General features: G+C 58.0%; 1 protein-coding gene across 1 annotated transcript; it reads left to right on the top strand.

Moving 5' to 3' along the window:
- Nucleotides 1–78: 78 nt before the first annotated feature.
- Nucleotides 79–17,079, top strand: FHOD1 (formin homology 2 domain containing 1). Its single transcript, XM_071567263.1, has 22 exons — nt 79–699; nt 6,813–6,919; nt 7,057–7,121; nt 8,457–8,524; nt 8,619–8,724; nt 9,077–9,171; nt 9,567–9,678; nt 9,771–9,865; nt 9,954–10,097; nt 10,219–10,433; nt 10,590–10,700; nt 12,249–12,406; nt 12,653–13,578; nt 13,838–13,990; nt 14,137–14,319; nt 14,585–14,704; nt 14,870–15,031; nt 15,129–15,319; nt 15,397–15,589; nt 15,698–15,851; nt 15,937–16,113; nt 16,655–17,079. Exons 1-22 carry the CDS (start codon nt 514–516, stop codon nt 16,735–16,737), a joined length of 3,804 nt encoding a protein of 1,267 aa, XP_071423364.1. The 5' UTR covers nt 79–513; the 3' UTR covers nt 16,738–17,079.

Genomic DNA, 17,079 nt, shown 5'->3' with positions numbered 1-17,079 from the left:
TGAGAGCCAACACTGGCCTTGGAGGCTCTGAGCTGCCCTGCTTTCAGGGCAGCACCACAGCACCCATGACTTCGGGCAGCTCATCCCATGCCACTTCCCCGCTGCGCTGCTTCCTCCATGCCCCAGGATGGGGAGGTGCAGTCCATCTCTGCTCCAGTTCACCCGGGGCAAGCAGCCCTACCTGGCCCCCCGGGGCAGCCCGGAGCATCCTGGGGCCTGGGTCTTCCCAGTGGCGCCCTCCTGGTCCTGAAGCACCTCTGACGCGGGAGCATTGCAGAGCGCGGAGCATCCCTGATTGCCGGAGCATCCCAGCGGAGCACCTCAGAGTCTGGAGCAACCCTCACGCCAGAGCAGAGCGCCGCAGAGTCTGGAGCATCCCGTCGGGATGCCCGCGGGAGGGCGCACCGCTGCTGCTCCGGGACGGGGCGGGACCGAAGGGGCTGTACCGATGGCCGTGTCCGCCCCGCTGTCCCCGGGCGCGGCGCCGCTCGGGGCCGCGGCGGCGGCGGGACCATGGCGATGGTGGAGGTGGCGGAGGCGGCGGTGCCCTGCCGGGTGCAGTACCTGGAGGATGCGGATCCCTTCGGCTGCGGCAGCTTCCCGGAGCCCCGGCGAGCCCCGGTTTACGCCGTGGCGGAGGCGCTGGCCCTGGGGGCGCAGCTGCCCGCGGTGCACCGCCTGCTCGGGGCCCCGCTGCCGGTGAGTGGGTACGGGCGGCCGTGGGGAAGGTACCGGGCAGACATCGGACGGGGGTTGGGGAGGGGATTGCTGGCCAGAGAGGGCTGGGGGACAAGGAATGGGGCGGTATACCCCGGGCAGCAGTCCCGGTGTGACTCACGGTGGGACGCGTGAGCCCCCGCGGGAGATGCCAGCTCTCGTCCGGCCCCGGATGAGTCGGCAGGGAGGAAGAGGATGTGCTTTCTCAGAGCAGGCAGGAACCCAGGCAGGGGGAGGCAGACGTCCATCCCCGTGTCGTCGGGGGAGAGCCAGGCAGCGTGCGCCCACCCTGGCATCCCACGCCGGCTACCAGGAGTAGAGCTGAAACTCAACGGGAGCGCACCGGCTCCCAAACCCCGGGGACCCTTCCAGTATCCCCGCTCACTGGGGCAACTGGGCCTTGAGGAGGTGCCAGTGGGGCTGGAGGACTGTCAGCCCCTCATCAGCCTTTCTTTAGCCTCCCATCTCTCTGGTACGGCGGCAGCTTTGCCGCCAGAGAGCAGGGCGAAAATTCGTGCTGAGCAATTTCCTCCAGCCGGGAGAAAGGCAGGAGAATGAAGGTGACGCGAGGCGTTGTTATCTTGCATGTGGGTCCTCAGGCCTGCCTCGGGCTGGTGAAAAGAGGCTGGGAAATGGAGGAGACAAGGGAGACGGAGAACCTTCCCTGGGTATCTCCTATTGGTGGTAGCATCCTTCACAGGATGGGAACAGGCTTGTTTTCCTCCTTAGGAACACAAGACCCAGGAGAGCTTTGGCAATGGCCGAGCATCTGTCTTGCAGCACCACAGGAGTGCAGGGAAGGGAGGCAGGAACCCAGACTGGCTGGGGGTGTGGAGTCAGAGCCGGAGAGGAGAAATGGGACAACAGGAGGGAGAAATCAACTTGGTGTGCCTGGCGCTGAGCTTACAGGCCTGTCAGGGGAGAGTGGATTGCTGTGAGACCTTTGCCTGCACCAAAAAAACTCCCCTTTATCCCCCTTTTAATTTTTCTTGAAGCAAAGCACCAGCGTCTCATGTCGCCGTCATGGGATTTTTAGGCGATTTTTAGGCGGTGACTAAACGGAGTTTGTTTGGGAACAAACAGCCCAGAGACATGACGAATGGAGCAAACTCAAATTTCAGGCGTGTGCTCTGCTCCCTGGGCAGGAGCTGGCTGTAACAGGATCGCCTGCCCGGAGTGCTGCCATGGTGGCACAGGGAGGGGACTGGACGCAGAGTTCCTAAGGGCAGGAGCATTGCAGGAAGGTCCTGTGCCCAGCAAAGGTGTGTTGATCCTGGGATTTCGGGTTCTGTTCTCTGCCTAAGCCAAGCTCTGGATGTTTTTTCCTGTAGTTTCCTTGCATCACCCCACGATCCTTAGTGAAATCGCAGGTGAGCTGGTAGGACCCTGTTCTGGGTTTATAAACCAGATTCGTGAGTTATATACGTTATACAGGTTATAAACCATGCTGCCTTTACTACATGGAGCTTTCTGAGCCAGCGAGGTCTGCAGTGTGTCCCACTGGTGACCTGGGGTGCTGGCTGGGGTTTGTGTGAGCCGATGTCTTCACTGGGAGCCTCCTGCAGCAGGATTTACACCCTGTGGAGTGAGATCAGTCTCCTGAAACACCTAGTTCAGTCCAGTTTCAGAGCTGGCACCCTTGGAGCCATGCTGATGTCGTTACCCTGGCATGACCAGCTGAAATCTCCCCTGGTACTCTTTGTGCCAGGTAGCGCTTAACTCCATTAGTCGCCACCCTAAAATTAGTAAATGAACAGTTGGAATTTTCCCAAGGAACTGGCTGTAAAAAAATTCAGCTGGGGATGCCTGGTGCCAGGTTTGTCCTGCTGGGCAGTGTGCCTGAACCTGCAGAGCACTGGGAAGAGGATGCAGTAGCCGGGAGGGAGCTGGGCTAGAGGTTCGCATATCATCATCGACACATCAAGCCACAGGCACCAAGGGGATGAGCTGCCATGGAGGAGCAGCTGGGTCCTGCCCTCCCTGGGCACAGCAAAGCTGCTCCCCATGCTGGGAACAGTCTAGAGATGATGAGCAAGAGGTTTCTTGTGCCGGCATCGCTGTCTTGAACAGCCTGTCCTGCCCCATGACACCCTCGGTGCTTCCTCTCCCTGAGCACGACCTGTCGCTGATGACTTTTTCATGTTCTCCGGAAAGACTTTGTGCTTGGAAATACCTTCCAGCTTTGTTTTCTGCTGCTGCATTGTTTGCCTCCAGGCAGATACTATCTCCTCCTGCTTTTCAGCATTTTTCTAGTACCCTTGGGCGATGCTCACAACCTCTACAAGCAGGTTTTGACAGGGCAGGTTTTTTTGGCTGCCCTTTCAGTCCCCAAAGGACTGTGTTCCCTTGCCCCCAGCACTATCTCACCTCTGAATCTGGGGATCTTTCCAAACAATTGCAAAACCCAGAGCTGGAATTTTGCTTGCTCCTTCCTCCCCCGGAAACCTGGGAAGAGCAAACAGCTCGCTGGCCTCAGTACCATAAGTTCACTGAGAGCTCTTGTGCTTGATAGAGGAGCTGCTGGGGTGTGAAGTGTGCAAGCTCCATCCCACAGCCCTGTTGCCCTCTGTTTCCTAAAGGGCTTGAAGAGGGGCTTTGCTGAGCATTTTTGCCCCAGTTAGCTTCTGGAAGGCACCAAAGTGGTGAGATGAGTCCTCAGTGGCACTGCTGTCCCCCAGTTTGTTGCATACTTAGAGCCAAGTGTCAGTGCTCAGCAGCCCCCGGCACTCTTCAGCTCCCAACTCCCTCCTTGATGGATCCAGGGCAGGGACTGCAGCCAAGTGTTCATGCCGTGGTTTTACCAGGACACCGCTGCTCCCCAGCACTGGGGTCCTCACACTGCTGCAGCTCTGTTGATCAGTAATGAGGGATCTGTTAATGAGCAATGAGCCTGGCTGGAGTAGCTTCAAGAGGGACACATGTGAAGTTCTGGGCCAACTCTGGGTGACCTCAGGAGATCCCTCCTGTCTTGGGTATTATTCCCCACCCCCGTGATAAGGCAATGGCAGTGTTCCCATTCACTTGCTGCCCATCCATCATGCAGGAATGGACAGGAGGCAGCACCTGAGTTCCCTGGCAGTAGACACCCCTCTTAGCCCTAAAACTGAATCGTGGTGAACACGCTTGTTTGGAGTGGGGCTTGCTCCTGTAGCGTAGCCCTATAAACCTTCAGTCCTTGGATGTTTTGGGAGAGTAAGCAAAGGCTGGTGGTGCCAGGGGTTTCTGACCTGCTGGTGCCTTGTGTTTAACTGCTGCCTACTATACTACATAAATAAAATATTTTTTCTGTCCTGTCCCCATAGCCTTTTCTAGAAGAGCTGCAGCAATGTTGGGAAATTGTGGTTGCTGCAACAATAGAGTGTTAGAAAGCGAGTAAAAGTGTTTCCTTTGCTGGCAGATAAAGAGGATATTCACTGCCTGGCCTTGGGGCATCTTCCCATGTGGGGATGTCATGAGAGGGGTGAGCAGGAAGATGTGATGCTGTGGTGGGTGGTGTGAGTTCGGCTGTGAGTGGAGGATGTTTCCATCCTGGAGGTGGAGATGTCTCCATCACAGTCCCATAGAATCCTGGAATGATTTGCATTGGAAGGGACCTTAAAGCGATCATCTAGTTCCAGTCCCGTGCAGTGGACAAGGACACCTTCCACTTGACCATGTTCCTCCAAGTCCCATCCAACCTGGTCTTGAAATCTTCCAGGGATGGGGCATTCCATGCAGACAGAGGAACCTTTTCCAGGTCCTTGTCCCCTGCTGGGGCTGGCACCAGCATCTTGTCCTCAGCAGGACCCCAGTGTGGTGGGTGAAACACATCTGTGCTGTTGCAGGATGGCTGGGACTCGCATGAGCTGTGGGCTGGATGTGTGAGCGTGGGACTCTCTCCTCTCCCAGCTCTGCTTTGCCCTCAAGTCCCCATTGCCCTCAAATCCTGGCTCATTTTATAATGGTTTTCCGGTTTTCCAGGCAGGAGACAGATGGATCAGAGCCACCCTGCACTGGGAGCTGTCAGCAACCCGTGACCCCAGCATGCTGTCCTCAGCAGCATGACCCTGAGGTCCCAGCTCAGATCCTGCAGGGCATAAACCCCTTGTCCAAATATCCAGAGTAACCCTGGCTCTGGTCGATGCTTCCTGGTGCGGAAGTGCCCCCTGGGATTTTTGTCAGGGCAGCAGGAGCCTAGGACAGCCTGTCTTCATGCCCAGGGGATGGTGTTGGCCGAGGGGGTAGCAACCAAACCCAGGCCCAGTACTTGAAGCATCCCTAGTGGGAAGCACTGCCAAGCTCACACAGGAAATACATGAGATTGGGTCCCAGAGGCTTGGCCTCCCCCTCCAGCTGGGACGTATCACTGGCCCCGTAGGAGCTGGGGATGTTGGCTCTGGCTTGCTGGGGCTCTGGCAGCCCAGAGAAGGCAAAGCTTTTGTGCCGGAGCTGATTTGCTCTTTGCTGTGTTTGAGTGTCTGGGTGAATGCAGGGATGCCCAGGAGGATTCTCGGATGCCTGTGGGGATACAAGGATGGCTGGGAGGATGCAGGGATGCCCAGAAGGACGCAGGGTAGCCAGAAGGATGCAGGGATGGCTGGAAGGATGCCCAGGAGGGTACAGGATTGCCTGGGTGGCTGCAAGGATGCCTGAGTGGATGCAGGAATACTGAGGGATGAAGGAGAGCCTGTTCCTGTGGAGGAACTGAAGGTTTCCCCAGTAAGCAAATCCTGCATGGGGTCAGTGTGAAGCAGCCAGGAGCACCTGCGCAGTGCCAGCAGGTGTTTGTGCACGTTGCCATGGCTGGCTGGAGTGGCTGATGACCATGGGAGGTGGAGCAGGACATAAACGTCCAACCCAGCAGTGCCTTGCTAAATTGCCCATTATGCCAAGGTGTAGTCAGTGTTAATTACTTCAGTGCATATGGCTTTTTTACTTTGTGTCACACTTGCAGTGAATTTATATGTGTGAGCTCTTGCACAGCCTTGAGACTCGAAGAGATGGGAATGTCATGGAAAGGAACCTCAGTGAGTTGCAGGAGCCATACCCAGCATTGCTGTGAGTGTCCAAGGCCACAGTGGGGAAAGATATTGGTGGGAAAGACAGAGGAGCTGTGACTGTTCCCATCTGAGCTCCTCAGCCATGGGGCTGTGCTTGGAGCTTTGTTGCAATTTGTTGCAGTGGGCTTTTAGATGGCTGATGGGTGCCCACCTCTTTACCCCACTGCTGTTTGTACCACTTGCTCTTTTTTGCAGCAGGAGCAGCATTAATAATGAGGTTTTATCCCCAGTCTTTTAGCTCCTGCTGTGCCGATCTGTTCCTCGGAGTTGGGGTGGGCAGGGCAGGAGGGTTTGCAAATGCTTTAGGAACAGGTCCAACTGTGCTGGGGAGGCAAAGTGCTGGCACTGCCCTCCCTCTGCTTCTACTCATACCTCAAGTGTGAATTGCCCTGTCCCAGGAGACCTGCCTGGGTGCTGTGGGGTGTTGCTGGCTCCTAAGTGGCTCAGGGGCTTTGTGGGTGTTGTACCCACTGGCTGGGGTGTGCTGTGGGTGCTGTAGGTGGACTTTCTGGGAAAATGCCCTTGCCCCAGCCTTGTCTCAGGCTGTGCTTTTCCCCAGTGGAAAATGCCACGTGGACGTGGGCTGAGTTGTGTCAGCCAGGGGACATCCCTGTGGGGCTTGCCCTGGTGTGGGGTGTCCCTGGCTGGGCTGGGTGCCTTGGCAGACACAGTCCCCACGGGTGCAGGCGATTCGTCAGCCCTGGAGGGAGGAGGATCCTGCTCCAGTCACAGCCCTGCTGACTAAGAGGAGCCCCAGGGAGGGGAGCAGCCTCTTGCCATGGCTCCCACCCAAGAGATTGCCAAGGAACCTGGCACTCAGCCTTTCCCAGCCTGGGGCTCCACATTTCTCACTAGTTAGTGCTGGGATGAGGTGAAGGGTGCTGGGGCATCTGCCTGCATGGCCAGTGCCTGGGGACAGGTGGGACCTGTCACCCTGCTCCAGGATGTGTTTGCCTGCTGGGTTCAGTATGGGCAGGAGAGTGACCCAGGAGTGCTCCAGGAGCCAGGAAGGCCATGGTGGGCACAGGGGCTCATCCTGGTTGTCTACATCCCCAGCTGGAGGACTGCACACTGCAGGTTTCACCCTCTGGACACTACCTGGACCTTGACTTGTCCCTGCTGGAGCAGAAGGATGATCTGGAGGGTTTCTATGAGGAGGTCAGGTGAGACATGTGGGGTGCCTGAGCCCCCTGGAGACAGGACACGGGGGCCCCGTGTGTGTATGAACACCATGGGCAAGGGGCCAGGGGCTGGGGTGGTCCCACTGCAGGTGCTCACATCACGTTTTCCTCTGTCCTAGGAAGGGGAGAAGGCCGACCCTGATCCTGCGCACACAGCTCTCCGTCCGAGTCCATGCCATCATTGGTGAGTTGGGGCTGCTCCCTCTTCCAGGCTGGTGTCTCAACGGGCTCATCCAGCCCAGATGGTGGGGGTTTGGCCTCTGTGGTGAGTTTTGGCCAGGCTTTTTGTGATGGAGAGAGGGAGCAATACAGCCCAGAGCTGCTCCCGCCCCGTAACCCCTCCCAGATATCAGGGCACATGGTCCCCATGGGGCACCCGCTGGGTTAATCCCCTCCACCCTCAGAGATCGAGGTTTTTGCCTCTTGGGCTGGGAGTCCACCGCCCACTGCAGTTATTCTGGGTCATTTAGGCAAGCTCTAAATATAGCTTTGCGGGAGACAAACAAACAGCTCTTGTGCAGCAGAAAGTGCTGCCGTGGTTTCGGGCAGCCTGCTCCGACGTCCTGCAAAATATTTGGGAGTCTCAAGCTTTTTTTTATTCTTTAGCAGGGGGAAAATGAGCACTGAGTGGAGTGATGCCAGATGGGCATCAGCTGGCTGTGCAGGGATGCATCTGGGCCATGTGGGAAGGGGCAGGAAGCCCAGGGTCAGGGTCATGGCCATGCTCTTTGCCAGCAGTTCCCAGGCTCTATCTGAGCTCTGGGCTCTTCTGCTTTCCCCTCTGGCTGCTCTGCCTTCCCTCTCAGCTGCTCTGACAAGCTGACAAGCGAGCGGAGGAGGCTGCTGGGACATTGTGTTTTACAGGGCATATCTGTAGGACTCTTTAGACATTTTGTATTTGGCTTGCTACAGCTCTAAGCCTGACCCAAATAAGTTGGGATGCCTGGCTAACTCAATTTTTTAGTGTGGGAAGTGCTGACTCACAATGGTTTTTGTGTCCTTGTGGGGCTTTCCAGCTTCCTGTTGCCCCAGCTGCTCCATGCTGGCTCCTGTATGAGGGCACCATCCCCATAAGCACATATGGGGACAGTGACGCTCCTGTCCCCAGGCAGCCAGTGTCACACTGCCCTTCTGCCCATCCCCATTCTGCAGTTTTTCCCAAGCCACAGGGCTGCTGGGGGCCCTGGGACCATGGCATGGCTGTGCCTGGGGGAGGGATGGTTAAAAGTAGCTCAGGCTTCTGCCCGAGTTCCTGTTTAGGTTGTGCTCAGGAAACCAGAGGGGATATTTGTGTCATTGCTGGCCAGAAGAAAAGAAAAAAAAGGAAATAGGAAAGTGGGAGGGCTGAAATACGTAGTTGTGGAGCAGCAGCTGCTTCCACCCAGAGTGTCCACAGCTGAGGGCAATGCCAGCATCCTGGGCAAGTGGCACAGGGGTTAAGTCAGGATATGGGAGTTCCAGGGAAGCTGGGAGCCCCTGTGGGTCAGGCCCTCATGCCACATTTCTCCTTTCCCCCCAGAGAAGCTGTACAACTCACAGGGGCCGGAGCTGCGGCGGTCCCTCTTCTCCCTGAAGCAGCTCTTCCAGGTACGGTGATGCTGGTGTGGTGGGAGGCCAAGGGCCTCCCCCAGCACTGGCTGCCCACCCCACACTGGGGTAACACCTGGCCTTCACCCCACAGGAGGACAAGGACCTGGTGCCCGAGTTTGTGAACCTGGATGGGTTGACGTGCCTGATCAAAGTGGGGGCAGAGGCCGACCAGAACTACCAGAACTACATCCTGCGGGGTTGGTATTTGGGCACAGGGTGCCTCTGGAGCAGGCTGCCTACAGGAGCTGTGAATGCTTCATCCCTGGAAGTGTTCAAGGCCAGGTTGGATGGGGCTTTGATAGAACTTGGTCTAACAGAAGGTGTCCCTGCTCATGACATGAGGGTTGGAATGAGATGGTCTTTAAACAATTCCAGAATTCTATGCTTATCCCCAAGGAGGAGGGCTGGCATGCAGGGGGTGAGAGCTGGCAAGTTCACCAGGGCTACTTTTCACAGCTCCCAGACATTGCTGTGGCAATGCTGTGCAGGGATGGAAATGCCCAACCCCTGCCTGCCATGCCATCAGTCTGCCCACTCTCTGCCTTACAGCCTTGAGCCAGATCATGCTCTTCGTGGACGGGATGCAGGGTGTCATCAACCACAATGAGACTGTCCAGTGGCTGTACACACTGTCAGGAAGCCCAGTAAGTGTCTGTTTCTCCTGGGGGGCTGTCTGTGCCCCTGCTGCACCCCCTTCCCTGCCATCACCTGTCCCCTTGCATCATCCCTCAGAGGACGTGCTCCATTCTCAGGCCTCAGGGCTCAATGCCCTGGTATGTTTGCTTGTGTTAGGTACTGCTCCCACCTATCTGGAAGTCACCTAGGGTTGGCAGAGCTCTCTGTCCTGATGTGGCCACCTTCCTAGGCAGAGCTTGAGTTAGATGGTCCTGCTCCAGGTCTGGAGCCAGTGCCCCTTGGCCATCAGCATCACAGCTGAGGTCCCTGGCCCCATGACAAAGCCCCCAGGCATAGGCACCCCAGCATCATGCTGGCAGCCCCCTGCCACTGCTGTTGTCCCAGCTGCTATCCCTTGTCCCAGTTTCGCCTGGTGGTGAAGATGGCACTGAAGCTGCTCCTGGTGTTCGTGGAGTACACAGACCCCAATGCCTTGCTCCTCATCCGCGCTGTCAATGCCGTGGACCAGGCGAGAGGTGGGTGCAGCCCCAGGCTCCTGCAAGGTCCCCACAGGGGGATGGTGTCCCCTCCTTGTCCATATGTCACCTGCACTTGCTGCTTTTCCCAGGTGCCTGTCCATGGTCCAACCTGATGGCCATCCTGAAGCAACGCCACGGGGCTGACACAGAGCTGCTGGTGTTCACCATGACACTGATCAACAAGGTCTGGGGGGGTGTCCCTGTGGTGCCATGCTGGTGGGGCTTGGGGTGAGTCACCCCAGTCCCAGCAGCATCCCTCTGGTCCTGCTCAGACACTGGCAGCCCTCCCGGACCAGGACACCTTCTACGACGTGACTGACTGCCTGGAGCAGCAGGGCATGGAGCAGGTGGTGCAGGAGTACCTGGGCAGCAAGGGCACCGACCTTGACTTGAAGCAGCAGTTCACACTCTATGAAGTGAGTAGGGCACCTGCAGGATCTGGCCACATGCCACATCCAGTGTCAGCAGGGAGGCTGTGTTCATGGGGTGGGAGGGGTGCTGCTGTGCCCAGTGCCATGTCCCCCGGCCCCTCCACAGAGTGCTCTCAAGCTGGAGGATGGCGTGGAAGAGCTGCCCTCGGGGGGACGCAAGGAGCGGAGGAGGACAGACGAGGGCCGGCGTGGGTGGAGATCCCAGGGCAGCTGCCCAGAGCCCAGTGCTGATGCCCAGTCATTTCTGGAGTCCCCTGGCACTCCAAAGGAGCCCCCAGCTGAGGACACCCGAGCTGTCCCCTCACCGGGCAGCCCAGTAGAGTAAGTGTGGCTGGAGGTGATCCGTGGTGGGGGGTTCCTATTGGAATGGTGAAGACACTGGGATGCAGTATAAGCAGCAGTCAGATCTGTGCCAGTGCCAGGGTGAAGGGCAGTCCTGTGGTACTTGCCCTCACTCCCTGTCACCTCTTCTTCCAGACCCTCTCCCACCAGCACTTACAACAGCGCATCCAGCGTGCGGCTGGCCCTGGCCTCCCCACAAGCCGAGAAGGAGCAGCCCTCAGGCCCAGGAGAGCGCAGTGTTTACAAGTAAGGAGCCAGAAGGGGCTGGGCACATGGGGATCCCCCAGGGTGGCAAGATGGGCTCCCAGGAGCATGAGGTGTGCCTATTCCAGGGCACACTCTGCCTTTCCCAGGGGGAAACAGTCTGGGAAGGCACTGGGGTTGGAGACATATGTGGTGGGGCAGCGGGTATTAGAGGGTTTGGACAGGGGCTCCAGGGCATCCTTTGGGCACTCACAGCTCTGCTCCAGCTCCTCATTCTCCTCTCTGCCCATGCTTGTCCTCTCCTCTGCCCACTCTTTCTATCTTTCCTTTTGCAGGCTGCGCCAAACTTCCCCTGTCTGGTAAGTGCCTGGGCTCTGCATGCGCGTGCTCCCTCCCAGCACGATCATAGAATCATTGGATCGTGGAATGGTTTGGGTTGGAAGGGACCTTAAAGATCACCTAGTTCTAACCACCCTGCCATAGGCAGGGACATCTTCCACTAGACCAGGCTGCTCAAAGCCCCATCCAGCCTGGCCTTGAACATTTCAAGGCATGGGGCACCCACATCTTTGAGCAACCCATTCCAGTGCCTCATCACCCTCACAAGGAAGAATTTCTTCCTAATATCCAATTTAAACCTACTCTCTTTCAGTTTAAAGACATTCTCCCTTATCCTATCCCATGATGCTCTGGGGGGAGTGGGCACTTGCACCCACCTCGCTGCCCCCATCCTTCGCCTCTCCCCTTCAAGCCCTGCCTGCGGGACCCCAGCCCACTCCCCCCATCACCAGCATCCCCCATAGGTTGATGGAACCCTCTGATCCCCACTGTGGGGTGAGGTGTCCCTGCTGGGGGTGGCACAGCCTGTGCCAGGTGTCCTGGCCTGGTGGGGCAAATGGTGTCCCATCTCACCAGCAACCAATGCCATGTGGTGCCTGGGCAGGAGGGGACTTGCTGTAGCTCTCCCAACTCCCCATGAATGCTGGGGCCACCAGGTGACAGCAGGGTGAGGGTCTCATGCTGGAGGGCTGCAGGACACATGAGCCCCAGGGGGCTGCCAGCAGTGGGGGCTAACCCCTGTTTTCCCTCAGGCGGGAGGATGCCCCCTCCTTGCATGGGGACAAGCCTATTTTGAGGAAGTTTGAGTAAGTAGAGGCATGAGTGTGACTCCAGGCGTGTGCTTCCTCGGGCCAGTGCCTGGCTGGAGGTGTCTGGGCTTCAGCCATGCAGGGCATGAGGAGCAGGAGGGTCCCTGGATGTCTCTACCTGGGCACCCTCCTGGATTTTGCAGCTTTTGTATGAAGGTTGCAGTGAGCACCAGTCTTTGGGACCAACTGGTGACAGTGGCACCCTGATGGCACAAGCCTTCAGCTCCCATGGGGTCTCCTCCCCGAGCCATGGGGGCATCACCTGTCTCTGCAGGGCTCAGAGGAGGCTGGATCCTCCAGGTCCCCAGTGCAGTGTGGCCAGTGCAGGGGATTTCTGTGCTGTGGGACTGGCTGTGCAGTGTGGCATGGCATGGTGTGCCCATTGTCCCCATTGTCCCCATCCCTGCCTTGCTCCCAGCCAGTGTCCACCCCTGTCTTGCAGAGCTCGCTTTTTGGAGAACCTGGCTGCAGCCCAGAAAGAGAAGATCTCTTCCATGGCCAAGGGACGGCTTGATGTCCTCAGTGATGCTACACTGGAGCATCCTACTGCTCTTGCATGGGAAAGCACCCCTGATTCCAGGACAGAGCCATCCAGCATAAGTAGGTGCTGCCAGGGTGTGTGTTCCCAACTTATCAGGGTCCCTGAGGTGGGGGTTAGTGGCCCCTCTGCCCCCATCCCACAGCTGTGATACCCAGAGCGAGGCAGGAGCTGATGGTTCCTCCTTGCTCAAAACACTGGCATCTGAGCACACCCTACCAGGGAGCAGGACCCCAACTCTACATAGAACCCAGCACTACCTGCCCCCTCCAAGCGTGTTGTCCCAGCTTCTCCCTCTCTCCCTCCAGGGTCTCGCCTCGCTCGGTCTGACGCCACCGACTCCTGCAGCACCATCTCCTCTGACACCAAGTTTATGCTGGACATGCTCTATGCCAAGGGCTCCTCAGAGCTGGGGAAGGAGAAGGTGTTCCGTGAGGTCCCGTCATCCCCTCAAATCCAGGGTGAGGCAGAGATGGATGCCAAGGGAGGTAGCAGCCAGGAGCAAGAGAGTGCCTGGCTCCATGGCAGGGCTCCAGATGGGCCAGTGGCCAGTGCCCATGCCAAGCTGGTACGTGCCATGTCCAGCATAGATGCTGAGACCCACACACAAAAGCTGGAGAACACCGGGATGATGCCCATCAAGAAGGACATGGAGCTGACATGGGAGCGCCTGGAGGCCAGCCCCATGCAGCTGAAAATCAAAGACCTGGACTTCACTGATTTGGGAGAAGAAGAAGATTTTGACATCCTGGACACAGGGCCAATGACCAATGGCTCCTTCCTCCATTCTGGCATTGAAGCAAGGAGTGCTGGAACTTATATGGTTCCCCCTCCACCTCCTCCCATCCCTGGTTGCCCAGCACCTCCACCTCCACCTCCTCCCATCCCTGGTTGTCCACCACCTCCACCTCCACCTCCTTCAGTCCCTGGTTGCCCACCACCACCACCTCCACCTCCTGCCATCCCTGGTTGCCCACCACCTCCACCTCCCATGGCCCCTGGCTGCCCACCCCCACCAGGGCTGCCAGGCTCCTCAGCAACAGACGGTCCCTCCCAGGCCAAGAAGAGGACAGTGAAGCTCTTCTGGAAGGAGCTGAAGCAGCTAGATGGCACTGTGGGGCCAGGCAAGTTTGGCCAGGGGACACTGTGGGCATCACTGCAGAATGTTGAGGTCAATGCTGCAAAACTGGAGCATCTCTTTGAGTCACGGTCAAAGGAAGTGCCAGCTTCAAAGGTACCGATGGGCACCCATCAGCCAAGGGGACTTGATGGGTGGGAGGAAGGCTGTTTGTTCCTGTGGGGACCCTTGGCATGCACTGTCACCCCTATGCTATGCCAAGGATGGGTACTGGCAGCCTGGAGGCTTGGTGGGGATGGCAATGGGCAGTGCACAGGTTTGGCTCACCATGGGGTCTGTGATCGACTCTCTGTGCCCATGATGAGTTCATGAGCCCTTAGCCTGGCTGTCCCCACCTATCCTGTCCTCTTTGCAGAAAGCCATCGATGGGAAGAAGGTGGTGGTGGTGCTGGATCCCAAGAGGAGCAATGCCATCAACATTGGCCTCACAGTGCTGCCACCTGTCCACATCATCAAGACTGCTGTGCTCACCTTTGACGAGTTTGCAGTCAATAAGGAAGGGATTGAGGTGAGCCCAGCAGAAGCTTGGCCCCTCTGTGGTCCTCATGCACATCATTTCACCTGGCCAGGAGACCTCCATGCTATGATGCCTGGGGTGACACGTGTCATGATAAAATGTCTGGAGCCTGACATATCCCTCTTTCGCTGCTGTAGAAAATCCTGACCATGGTCCCAACTGAGGAGGAGAAGCAGAAGATCCAGGAGGCCCAGCTGGCCAACCCTGATGTGCCCTTGGGCTCTGCGGAGCAGTTCCTGCTCGCCCTGTCTTCCATCAGTGACCTCGCGGCCAGGCTCCAGCTCTGGGCCTTCAAGCTGGACTACGAGAGCCTGGAGCAGGTAGAGAGTCATGTACCCATCTCCCTTCTGCCCTCCCACGACTGCCACCCCAGCAGCGCTGAGCGCTCGGCCAAGCATGTTCGTGGTGGGGACCAGCCCAGTGTCCAAGCATGGAAGAGGCCATCCTGGTTGGGGATGGGCTGCAGGTCCCAAAGCCAAGCACGGGCTTAAGTTGACTAGGAGGTGATTGTCATCCTGGGTGAATGCTGAAGTTCCCAAGGGAGAGGGTGGCCAAGGGGTCTCACCTGCCTCTCTTGTCACCCAGGAAATTGCAGAGCCACTCTTTGATCTGAAGGTGGGCATGGAGCAGCTGGCAAGAAATCACACCTTCAAGTGCATCCTGGCCACACTGCTGGCCATGGGCAACTTCTTGAATGGTTCCCAGGTGAGGAGCAGGGTGAGGACCAGCCATGGTGCGTGGGCATAACCAGGAGGGACCATGGAGAGCCTGAGATGGCACCTGGGGCCGGGTGGGGACCCAGTGGGTCTGCAGAGTGGAGATCTGGTGGAGGAGGGATGGCGAGTTCCTACTGAGTCCATTGCATTTCAGAGCAGAGGGTTTGAGCTGGGCTACTTGGAGAAGGTCTCGGAAGTGAAGGACACAGTGCACCGTCAGTCCCTGCTCTACCATCTCTGCCAGATGGTGGTAGAGAAGTTCCCAGAAACCACTGATCTCTACTCGGAGATTGCCTCCATCACCCGCTCTGCCAAGGTGAGGCAAGGCAGGTGACACCCGGGCAAGGAGAGAAGGCGGGTCCTGTAGTTGCCCAGCTCCAGCGTGGCTAAGGGCTGACATCTCACTCTTCCAGGTTGACTTTGAAGAGCTGTCCAACAGCCTGGTGCAGCTGGAGAGGAGGTGCAGGGCCTCCTGGGATAACCTGAAGGTGATTGCCAAGCATGAGAGCAAGCCAGTGCTGAAGGCCAAGCTGACAGAGTTCCTCAAGGACAGCACTCAGCGCATCATCGTCTTGAAGGTGGTGCACAGGCGTGTCCTCAACAGGTTGGTGACTTGAGGTTCTGGGGACATAGCAGAAGCCCTGCAGTCCTGTTGGTCCTCCATGACTGATGTTCCCATAGGTTTCACTCCTTCCTGCTGTACCTGGGCTACCCGGTGAGCGCAGCGCGGGACGTGAAGGTGACACCCATCTGCAAACTGCTGCGGGAGTTCGCCCTGGAGTACCGCACCTGCCGGGAGCGCGTCCTGCAGCAGCAGAAGAAACGGGCTGCCCACCGTGAGCGCAACAAGACCCGGGGACGGCTCATCACCGAGGTTTGGGGACACTCAGCTGGATGCCACCAGGAGGGGATGCCACCAGGAGGGGATGCCCCCAGGTGATGCCCCTCACATCCCTGACACCCACCTCTCCTCCCACTGCAGACCGAGAAGTTCTCTGGCATTGCTGAGGCCATTTTGCCACCTGCCGTGGTGTCCAGCAGCCCCAAGGAGCAGATGGAAGCAGGTCACGAGAATATGAAGAGTGTGCTGACCTCCCCAGTGGATATTCCTGCCCGCCGCAGCCGGGCCAGCCAGGGTAGGAGTGGGATGACAAAGGCACTCAGAGCATGCCCGGCTGGCTGGGCATGGCTGATTGCCAGTGTTCTCACTGTCCCATGCAGGAACAGGGCATTCCACCCCAACCCAGGGTTCCTCAGCCCAGGAGGATGTTCCCAGCTCCCCAGATGATGCTTCAGATGAAATCATGGACCAGCTGGTGAAATCAGTGACTCACAATGCCAACCCCCGGCCCTGTACCAACAAGGAGCGCAGGAGGTCCCGTGGCAATAGAAAGTCCTGTAAGTACCATCACTGTCCCCATAACCTGTCCCATCTGTCCCCATGCTCTGTCCCTGTACTCTGTCCCATCTCCATGTCCCTGTCCCACCTCTGTCCCTGCCCAGGTGCTCTTCCCACCTCTGTGTTCCTGTCCCCTTACTGTTTCCTATCTCTTTGTCCCTGTCCCTGTGCCTTGTCCCATCTCTATATCTCTCTTCCCATGCTCTGCCCAGTCCTTGTACTCTGTCTCATCTCTGTCCCTGTCCCCATCTTCTGTCCCATCTCCATGTCTCTGTGCTCTGTCCCCATGACTTGTCCTATCTCTATGTCCATATTCCATGTGCTGCCTGGCTCCTTCCCCCTGGGCCACCAATAATCTGCCATGCTAAGCCCACCGGGCCACAGCAGGATGTACCCTGAGAACAGTCCATGCCACTGCCCTGCACTGCCACTCCCCCCAGCATGCCAGGACTGCTGTGTCTGGGCAGGCACCCAGTGTGTGGGGACCCTGGCACTGAGTGCTGCTCGTGCTGCCAGTGCCACACTCTCCTCTTCCTGCAGTGCGACGGACGCTGAAGGGAGGGCTCAGTGAAGAACTGGTGCAGGCACTGGGCCTGGGCCGGGCGCCCGGCATGGATGTCTGAGGCAGCCAAGTGGACTCATCCTGCTCCCCACCACCAGCAACCCCAGGGCAAATGTTGTGGCAGGCCCTGTGACACACTTCAGGATTGGCACACTCCACACCTTTGGTCTCACCTCACTTTTCCCGCCTGGTCTCCAGCTCACTGAGGTGCAGGAAGCAGGATGGGAGTGATGCCCCAGAGCTGCTCCATGGTGACTGGGATGGAGGATGCTCAGCATCCGTCCATGGAGGCTCAGGGTTCATCTTCTCAGCAGTATTATAGGGGTCAAGGGACTGGACCCAGGCCCCCCCGGGAACTGGGTCTGGCCCATGGCTGCTGTGGCAATAAAGTGATCTGACATGC

The sequence above is a fragment of the Pithys albifrons genome, chromosome 12 (assembly GCF_047495875.1).
Source record: "Pithys albifrons albifrons isolate INPA30051 chromosome 12, PitAlb_v1, whole genome shotgun sequence".
NCBI classification, from domain to species: domain Eukaryota; kingdom Metazoa; phylum Chordata; class Aves; order Passeriformes; family Thamnophilidae; genus Pithys; species Pithys albifrons.
The sequence above is the reverse complement of the archived record's forward strand: the minus strand, read 5'-3'. Positions and strand labels throughout refer to the sequence as shown.

What these genes read in the sequence shown, in the direction of transcription:
- FHOD1 (XM_071567263.1), top strand. Translation starts at nt 514, where the DNA reads ATGGCGATGGTGGAGGTGGCGGAGGCGGCGGTGCCCTGCCGGGTGCAG. An exon ending in TCACCGGGCAGCCCAGTAGA is followed by an intron (nt 10,434 to 10,589) that starts GTAAGTGTGGCT and finishes CTCTTCTTCCAG; the next exon opens with ACCCTCTCCCACCAGCACTT. An exon ending in CCGTGGCAATAGAAAGTCCT is followed by an intron (nt 16,114 to 16,654) that starts GTAAGTACCATC and finishes CTCTTCCTGCAG; the next exon opens with TGCGACGGACGCTGAAGGGA.